Source organism: Ostrea edulis, chromosome 5 (genome assembly GCF_947568905.1).
Source record: "Ostrea edulis chromosome 5, xbOstEdul1.1, whole genome shotgun sequence".
In the NCBI taxonomy this organism is placed as follows: domain Eukaryota; kingdom Metazoa; phylum Mollusca; class Bivalvia; order Ostreida; family Ostreidae; genus Ostrea; species Ostrea edulis.
This window is the reverse complement of record NC_079168.1, coordinates 40,292,628-40,302,627: the sequence shown is the minus strand read 5'-3', so window position 1 is coordinate 40,302,627 and position 10,000 is coordinate 40,292,628. Positions and strand designations below refer to the sequence as shown.

General features: G+C 35.8%; 1 protein-coding gene across 1 annotated transcript in view; it reads left to right on the top strand.

Annotated features, from left to right (window-relative positions):
- LOC125649953 (U4/U6.U5 tri-snRNP-associated protein 1-like) overlaps nucleotides 1-10,000 on the top strand; it is a 32,141-nt gene that overhangs the window by 10,645 nt on the left and 11,496 nt on the right. The window contains exons 7-11 of the mRNA XM_048877828.2: nucleotides 1,816-1,912; nucleotides 2,910-3,052; nucleotides 5,455-5,664; nucleotides 7,628-7,752; nucleotides 8,445-8,623. Of these exons, the coding sequence (XP_048733785.1) occupies nucleotides 1,816-1,912; nucleotides 2,910-3,052; nucleotides 5,455-5,664; nucleotides 7,628-7,752; nucleotides 8,445-8,623 (754 nt within the window). The remainder of the gene's footprint in view (nucleotides 1-1,815; nucleotides 1,913-2,909; nucleotides 3,053-5,454; nucleotides 5,665-7,627; nucleotides 7,753-8,444; nucleotides 8,624-10,000) is intronic.

Sequence of the window (10,000 nt, the reverse complement as noted above, 5' to 3'; positions counted from 1 at the left end):
CATCCATCTATCCTTCCATCCTTCCACAACACTCAGTTTTCTGGACTTTTTTTGTAATTGCCGTGAGATATTGAACTGATTTTTTTGTATGCAAATGTATATTGATGAGTTACAGATCGAGTTTTTTAGTTTTGTTCCGTTTCGTTGATTTTTGATGGAGTCGTGCCCCTTTAACATAGAAAATTTGATGTATTTATTTTATGGCTGTTCAAACATATAAAGGATTGTTGTTGAGTTCTTCATTGTACTAAATGCATGTAACATACAGTTTGAATACTATATTTAATGCGATACTTGGATGGATTTCCTATATATACTTTACTACAGGCGTTCGTGTCGTGCCAACACATCTAGTTTATAGGATTATACATCTAAGTATCTAATTTATGTAAGGTCTGAGTTTAATACTTGTTATGTCTACTCTCCTCCGGGGGAGACATATTGTTTTTGTATTTTCTGTCAGTCTGTCCATCCATTTGTCTGTTTGACTGTCACAAAATCATGTGAACGGTTCTCCTCCTATATGGTTTATCTGGTAGATTTGAAACTTTGTACAATGTTTTGTTGTTATTTGTAGATATGCATATTGTTGGGACATGAGGATCCAATTATTTTTGTCCCCCACCGCAACGCGGAATCAAATACCAGTGTCCGTCCGTCCCACTTCACTTTGTGGACACAACTCCTCAGAAACCGCTTGCTGGATTTCATTCAAATTTTGTAGGATTGTTAGTCACCATATGTAGTTGATTATATTGCGCCGTCATTTTGATTCGTTAAATTTTACAGGAGTTATGGAACTTTGTTGAATTTGTACATGCTACACTATAGAAACACTTTGTGGATGCAACTTCTCCGAAACCACTCAACAGATTTTGTTCAAATTTTGTAGGATTGTTAGTCTCCATATGTAGTTGATCATATTGCACCGTCATTTTGATTCAACATACATGTATTTTAGTACAGGAGTTATGGGACTTTTGTTCTTCAACTTTTTTTGCGATGGTGGGGGACATGGCTACGTGTAGCAATCTTGGCCTAAAAGTTATTGTGGATCTAAGAGGGATGGAGAATGTAAAATAGCTTGTGAACACTTTTCCTACTATATTGCTTTGATAGACTTGAAACTTTGTACAGTACTTCAATACCATTTGTAGATGTGCATATTGTCGGGACAGGAGGATCCAATTATTTTCCTAAAAGTTGTTGTGGATGTAAGAGGGGTGGAGGATGTAAAATAGCCTCGAAATTTTGTACAATTCTTCATCATTTAATGATGTTCACATTGTTCTGACCCAGGGATTTAATATTTTGTACAATTCTTCATCATTTAATGACGTTCACATTGTTCTGACCCAGGGATTTAATATTTTGTACAATTCTTCATCATTTAATGATGTTCACATTGTTCTGACCCAGGGATTTAATATTTTGTACAATTCTTCATCATTTAATGATGTTCACATTGTTCTGACCCAGGGATTTAATATTTTGTACAATTCTTCATCATTTAATGATGTTCACATTGTTCTGACCCAGGGATTTAATATTTTGTACAATTCTTCATCATTTAATGATGTTCACATTGTTCTGACCCAGGGATTTAATATTTTGTACAATTCTTCATCATTTAATGATGGTCACATTGTTCTGACCCAGGGATTTAATATTTTGTACAATTCTTCATCATTTAATGATGTTCACATTGTTCTGAGGGATTTAATATTTTCCTACAATTTACGGTGAATCAAGGAGGAGTGTTATATAGCTTTTTTCATTTTTTAACAAAAAACAAATTAAATTTTATTTTTATAGGAGTACACATCGAGGGATTTGAGAGGTTTGAAGGTGGAACATTCCACTGACAGATTTAAAGACGGACAGTCCATCATCTTAACACTTCAGGACAGAGGTAACTACACATATAACGGGGGTAATATACAGACAATTCAGGACAGAGGTAACTACACATATAACGGGGGTAATATACAGACACTTCAGGACAGAGGTAACTACACATATAACAGGGGTAATATACAGACACTTCAGGACAGAGGTAACTACACATATAACAGGGGTAATATACAGACACTTCAGGACAGAGGTAACCACACATATAACGGAGGTAATATACAGACACTTCAGGACAGAGGTAACTACACATATAACGGGGGGGTAATATACAGACACTTCAGGACAGAGGTAGTTACACATATAACGGGGGTAATATACAGACACTTCAGGACAAAGGTAACTACACATATAACAGGGGTAATATACAGACACTTCAGGACAGAGGTAACCACACATATAACAGGGGTAATATACAGACACTTCAGGACAGAGGTAGTTACACATATAACGGGGGTAATATACAGACACTTCAGGACAGAGGTAACCACACATATAACGGGGGTAATATACAGACACTTCAGGACAGAGGTAACTACACATATAACAGGGGTAATATACAGACACTTCAGGACAGAGGTAACCACACATATAACGGGGGTAATATACAGACACTTCAGGACAGAGGTAACCACACATATAATGGGGTAATACAGAGCCCCCTACATGCTATTACTGACTTTCTGGAATTTGCTAATTACCAACATTACTAGTGTGTTGAACACTCAGATCTACCAGTATTTGTGCTGGCATTAATCAGTTGTCATGTATGCACATCTTACAATGTTGTGCTTTTCCTGTTCTAAAGCTCTGTTTGTTCAGTTACATGTATTTCAGGTTGAAGAATCTAAGAATTTCAGTATGATTGTGATAGTTATGTACAGTGGAATAAAAAGAGGTGTGCAAATTATGTATTGAACAAGTGATGATCAGTAGATATGTTCTACAGGAGTTTTAGATGTATTGAACAAGTGATGATCAGTAGATATGTTCTACAGGAGTTTTAGATGAGGAGGAAGGTGACACTCTCATCAATGTTAACCTCGTGGACGATGAAAAGGCAGAGAAAAATGTGGAACTAAAGAAGAAGAAACCTGACTACAATCCGTACGACACTGGAGATGTGGATGAATACGGAATGGTAATATACATTGTACTATGAAATAGATATATGTCGATAAATTTCTTATGAAAATGCTGATCACAGACCAAGAATGAAAAACATGAATAAAATTTTCTTCTTTTGCATATGTGTACAATGTACTTGTTAAGTCAGATGTTTAAGAGTTTTAGTTTTGTTATCTACCCAATTAAAGAGGAGCAATACACATATCAAAATTATCAGGAGTGAAAACTTACTGTGTTGTATTGGGAATTTTGCCTCATATAGCAAATAAGATTATTAAAAAAGAAATTAAAACCCATTTGACTCAAACACACGATCTACAGATTGCGAGCGTAAATGTCTTATTCCTTCGAGCTAACTAGACTGTGTGAATCTTGTAAGGGCAAAGAATCTATTTCTCAGTGTTTTCCATTCATTTCATTTGAACAGGCCCATTTAGAATTGTAACAGGCCGGGGGGGGGGGGGGGGGTATGGGGATTCCCTCCATGACATTTTGGAAAATTAGACGCAAAATCCTGCATTCTGAGGCATTTCAGGGGGCAAAATGACCCTTGTTCATATGCCACTTTTTAACCTACATTTTTAAATATATACCAAAGGGTTGAACATTTTTACCTCGGACAAGTTAGTCACAGTGGTGTTAAATACACACCTTTCCGATGTTTTGACTGGAAGAAATCATGTAAGGGCTATTCCAGAAATAAATACATGGGAGGGGGGGGGGGGGGTCGGGAGGCACCTTTTGTATATACCAAGCACCCATAAAAAAAATAAAAAATTACCCCATGACCCATCAAATTGATAAACTCATTTTACAATGACCCATCTAAAAAAAAAAAAAAACTAACCAGACCCACTACAAAAATATTTTTAAAAATGAAAACGGTACAAATCTCGCGAGGTTTTCGGGACAAACATTCTAGTCAATGACGCGGTAATGCCTGTGCGACATTGTATCACAGTAGTTCTGAAGAAACGATGTCACATCAACAATCAAAGGCATCTATGGCGGGAATGTTGGAAAGATCGGGAGTCCAAACGATCCACGAATCGTTCGTCTTCTAATGGAGCCCGCGCCCGGAGGCCTCTGTATCACCATCACACTGACTGATAAATATAACGCATCGGTACCCTCGTATAAATCAACTAAGGTTTGCCTATTTTTATTAGAAAACGGAATACCTATTGGTTTCAAAATATTCCCAAAATCGATGCACTGTAAACTGTAATAATCTACAGAACAGAGTTCGCCGCCATCACGTCCAAAGGGACCCTACTAAACGCGCCTCTAATTTGAAGAGTGTCGTAATGGAAAGTTATGCGCTGCAAAGAGCGACAACTCTAATAGTTCTTTGTTACTTCCGATTTCAGATTTCGAAAGCAGCATTTCGAAAGCACGTTTTCAATTTTCCCTCCGACGTTTTCAGGGCCGTAAGTAGGGTTCTAAATCAGGGGAGGCAGGGGATTGGGGGCCGCCGATTGACTTTACGACTGAAAATGACACTTTTTAAATCCCAATTTATCATGTTTGTGTTTCATTTGTACTATGTAAAGAATCGTAATATGGTGTCAAAGACAAAGGTGCTTGTCTTCATTTTAAACATATATCCTATAATATAACATTTATATAATTTTATTTTCTTTTTTGCCAAAAAATCAGACGAGGCAGTTGCCTCGTCTGCCTCATCGGCAGTTACGGCCCTGGTTTTGTAACCAGCACGACAAGAGCGACAATAAAAATATTCTGAAAACTCAACACCCACGTGGCACAAAATAAAACAATAGAAACTACCCACTACCCATAATAAATATTTTTTTAACAGTCCAACCACGGACCAAATAAAATCTGAAAAAATATGACCACCCACACAAAAAAAATTTCATTTGCCGCCCGACCCCCCCCCCCCCCCCCCCCCCCCCCCCCCCCATTTGATCATTTCTGGAACAGCCCTAATGTATTCGTTCGACACTTCGGTATTTTTCACTGCCATGTGCTTCTCACGCGCAAGGTGAGAGTTTAAAATATTGTCCAATCAAAATCGCCGTTTCAAAAAGCTCTCGATAAAAACATAAACAAGGAAGAAATATGAAAGATATTTATAGTCAACCAATTGCTTCCGCATACTTTCTTTGCAAAGATCGATCGTGTAAATCAACATCACTGAAATTGACAACATATTATTTTTTGATTTTTTTTATATTTGAACCGGCCAGAAAATCGTTTGAAACGGTCAATTTGGCCGGCGGCCGGTTCTTAGGGAAAACACTGATTTCTGATTTTATTTTTGTGTCCATTTGGAAAATTGTGATGATCTGTTATTCTTCCTTGATGCTCATGAAATTGTGTGTATCAGAGTGTTAAATGTAACATTGAACAAATGCTGGTAGTTATTAACAATCATTGATGTACTGACAGTTCAAAGAAAAGAATGTGCTGGATAAATATGACGAAGAGATAGACGGGAAAAAGAGGGAGAAGTTTGAGTTGGGATCTGGTGGAAAATATAATACTGATCCTGATAAACAGATGGATGAAATTCGCAGACAGCTGCGAGAGCAAAGTCAGAGTCTGGGCGGGGTTTCCCTGAACCCCATCAACGAGTACCTCACCCCACAGGAATTAGCCGTGAGTATATTAGTACACTCACCCCACAGGAATTAGCCATCAGTAAATTAGTATAGGACCTGCAGTATTTAAGTGTACACCACAGAAATTAGCTGTGAATATATTAGTACACTCACCTCATAGGAATTAGCCTTGAGTATATTAGTACATTCACCTCATAGGATTAGCCGTGAGTACATTAGTACACTCATCCCATAGGAATTAGCCATGAGTACATTAGTACACTCACCCCACAGGAATTAGGCGTGAGGATATTAGTACACTCACCCCACAGGAATTAGCCATCAGTAAATTAGTACATGACCTACAGTATTTAAGTGTACACCACAGAAATTAGCTGTGAATATATTAGTGCAGGACCTGCAGTATTTAAATGTACACCAGAGGAATTAGTCGTGAGTATATTAGTATAGGACCTACAGTATTTAAGTGTACACCACAGGAATTAGTCGTGAGAATATTAGTACAGGATCTGCAGTATTTAAGTGTATATGCAGTAGGGGAAAACATTAGAGTGTTGAAAACTAGGTACAAGATGAATGCTAGTATGCTACATAATTATGTTAAACTGTCGTTTCATGATAAATTGTTTTACTTCTGTACACACTCTCATTATTAGATGTTGACAATCTGTTTTGTCCCTTTAGCTGTATTTTGAAGGAAAAATTCTTTACATTTTTCTGTAAGTCTGTTTCAGTTCATCCTGTAAATCTGGTATTTTTGTTGTCGGTGAATTTTTTAGCAATTTTATGGGTCTATTAAATTTTATTTCATTCGTGAAACTGAAGTCTTAGATACTATTTATTATGTCTATTAGCAACAAAGTAATGACTTGCTAAGTTTTGATCCTGAAATATAAATCTATAGCATTTTAACCTAATTTCATGAAAATAATTCTTCTAAGAAAGGATTAGGGCCATATATGGCTTTCATTTGGAGAAGTAATAATGGACAGAAATGTAGATTATGATTTAGTAACCCAGATCATGTCTATCTCAAGCTAAGTATCAGTTTTTAAAGTATGACATATTCCAATTTCACAGGAGAGTCACAAAGTTAATGAAAATATTTTGGACAAAACTTGACATGAAGCTTATGCAGCTGTGTATATATTGCTTCATAAAATATAGAGCACACATTTGCCTGCCTATCAAACTTACCTGTATATTTTTTACACCTGTATCAGCTGCAACTTTGGTATACAAATGTTACATAGACAAAAATGTACTCCAGGTCTTCCAAAGCAAACTGCATTCAAAATTTCTTAAAAATATACCATTTTCTTTTGATTCTCTAAACCATTCAAATCTGTGACAATCCTGTGGCTTTAGACAGTGACATTCATTTTTCATGATTACATATTTACTTACATACATGATCACGATTACATATTTACTTACATTCATGATCACGATTACATATTTACTTACATTCATGATCATGATTACATATTTACTTACATTCATGATCACGATTACATATTTACTTACATTCATGATCACGATTACATATTTACTTACATTCATGATCACGATTACATATTTACTTACATTCATGATCACGATTACATATTTACTTACATTCATGATCACGATTATATATTTACTTACATTCATGATCACGATTACATATTTACTTACATTCATGATCACGATTACATATTTATTTACATTCATGATCATGATTACATATTTACTTACATTCATGATCACGATTACATATTTACTTACATTCATGATCACGATTACATATTTATTTACATTCATGATCACAATTATATATTTACTTACATTCATGATCATGATTACATATTTATTTACATTCATAATCACGATTATATATTTTTACTGAGGCATCATCTATAAAAGATTTTCAGATTCATAAGCTGATAAATGTTCCTTAGGTATTAGCAGTTTTGTCCATTGGCCTCTTATCTTAATTTGTTGTCCTATTTGTTTACCAGGAGGCTGCAAAGTTTAAAAAAGTCAAGAAGAAAGTAAGAAAAATCAGGAAGAAAGAAGTATTAAAAGCAGATGACCTGCTTCCTCTTCCCAATGTAGGCCAAGATGACACTGATTATGGATCAAGGTATAGCACCTTACACATTGTATAGTCCCCCCCAACATGTCACCAGTTTCTGTACCTAAATGATCTATGGCCAGTTGTGTATCTCTAGATCAGGTAAGTATGGCTCAGCAGCTGACCCGGGGATCCTGTAAGCTAGGTTTAAATAGCGACTGAGTCGGGTTTACCTGAGAAGGAATTCTGTTTCATCTGTCAAGGATTTCAAAGATTCAGCATTTATTTGTCAACATGAATATCCCAAATGGTCAATAGCATGTTGAGCCACAAAAGTAGCATGTCCTGTATATGTGATAATGATTCCCCAAGGTCAAGGTCATTCGTCAGATACAGTCAGTGGTTATTGATGCTTCCAGGGAAGAGTAAACTAAAGACAACTATAATTTAATGTAAACATATTTCATTGAGAAACTCAAAAGGATCGGGCAACAGGCATAGCCTATGTAGGCCCCCTCCCAACTATATGTATGTTGATGGATGGAATTTAATAATGGCAATATGTGAGGGTGGCATTGGTGGGGGGGGGGGGGGGGGGATAGAACGAGGAAGCGCTACACTTACCTGTATTTTGAACAGATTAAAGATTGTGATAGTTGGAAGTATTCACACAGCAGCTTTCACTTAGCCACAAGCCAAACAAATTAAGATTACTAATTATAACAAAATGTTTGATTCTGATGTACGTGATGTACTTGCAGATTAAGAGGCAAGGGATATGTGAATGACCCAGAGGATTATAATGAAGGTGATGGTGAAACAGGCTATGAGAATGGTTATGGTCAGGCAGCTCCCATCGTTATTGACTACGCCCATGGTCACACAGCGGTCAGTGTCAATGAGCAGCGTATGGAAGTGGACGAGCCTGAGGAAGAGGAGGGTAAGGCTGTACTGAAGACCTTGGTTGACATTCGTAACAGACATGAATAATGGCATACAATTAGAACACACAGTCCTAACAGACATGAATAATAACAAACAATTAAAACACACAGTCGTAACAGACATGAATAATAACACACAGTTAAAACACACAGTCGTAACAGACATGAATAATAACACACAATTAAAACACACAGTCGTAACAGACATGAATAATAACACACAATTAAAACACACAGTCGTAACAGACATGAATAATAACACACAGTTAAAACACACAGTCGTAACAGACATGAATAATAACACACAATTAAAACACACAGTCGTAACAGACATGAATAATAACACACAATTAAAACACACAGTCGTAACAGACATGAATAATAACACACAATTAAAACACACAGTCGTAACAGACATGAATAATAACACACAATTAAAACACACAGTCGTAACAGACATGAATAATAACACACAATTAAAACACACAGTCGTAACAGACATGAATAATAACACACAGTTAAAACACACAGTCGTAACAGACATGAATAATAACACACAATTAGAACACACAGTCGTAACAGACATGAATAATTACAAACAATTAAAACACACAGTCGTAACAGACATGAATAATAACACACAATTAAAACACACAGTCGTAACAGACATGAATAATAACACACAATTAAAACACACAGTCGTAACAGACATGAATAATAACACACAATTAAAACACAGTCGTAACAGACATGAATAATAACACACAATTAAAACACACAGTCATAACAGACATGAATAATAACAAACAATTAAAACACACAGTCGTAACAGACATGAATAATAACACACATTTAAAACACACAGTCGTAACAGACATGAATAATAACACACATTTAAAACACAGTCGTAACAGACATGAATAATAACACACAATTAGAACACACAGTCGTAACAGACATGAATAATAACACACATTTAAAACACAGTCGTAACAGACATGAATAATAACACACAATTAAAACACACAGTCGTAACAGACATGAATAACAAACAATTAAAACACACAGTCCTAACAGACATGAATAATGGCATACAATTAGAACACACAGTCGTAACAGACATGAATAATAACACACAGTTAAAACACACAGTCGTAACAGACATGAATAATAACACACAATTAAAACACACAGTCGTAACAGACATGAATAATAACACACAATTAAAACACACAGTCGTAACAGACATGAATAATAACACAATTAAAACACACAGTCGTAACAGACATGAATAATAACACACAATTAAAACACACAGTCGTAACAGACATGAATAATAACACACAATTAAAACACACAGTCGTAACAGACAT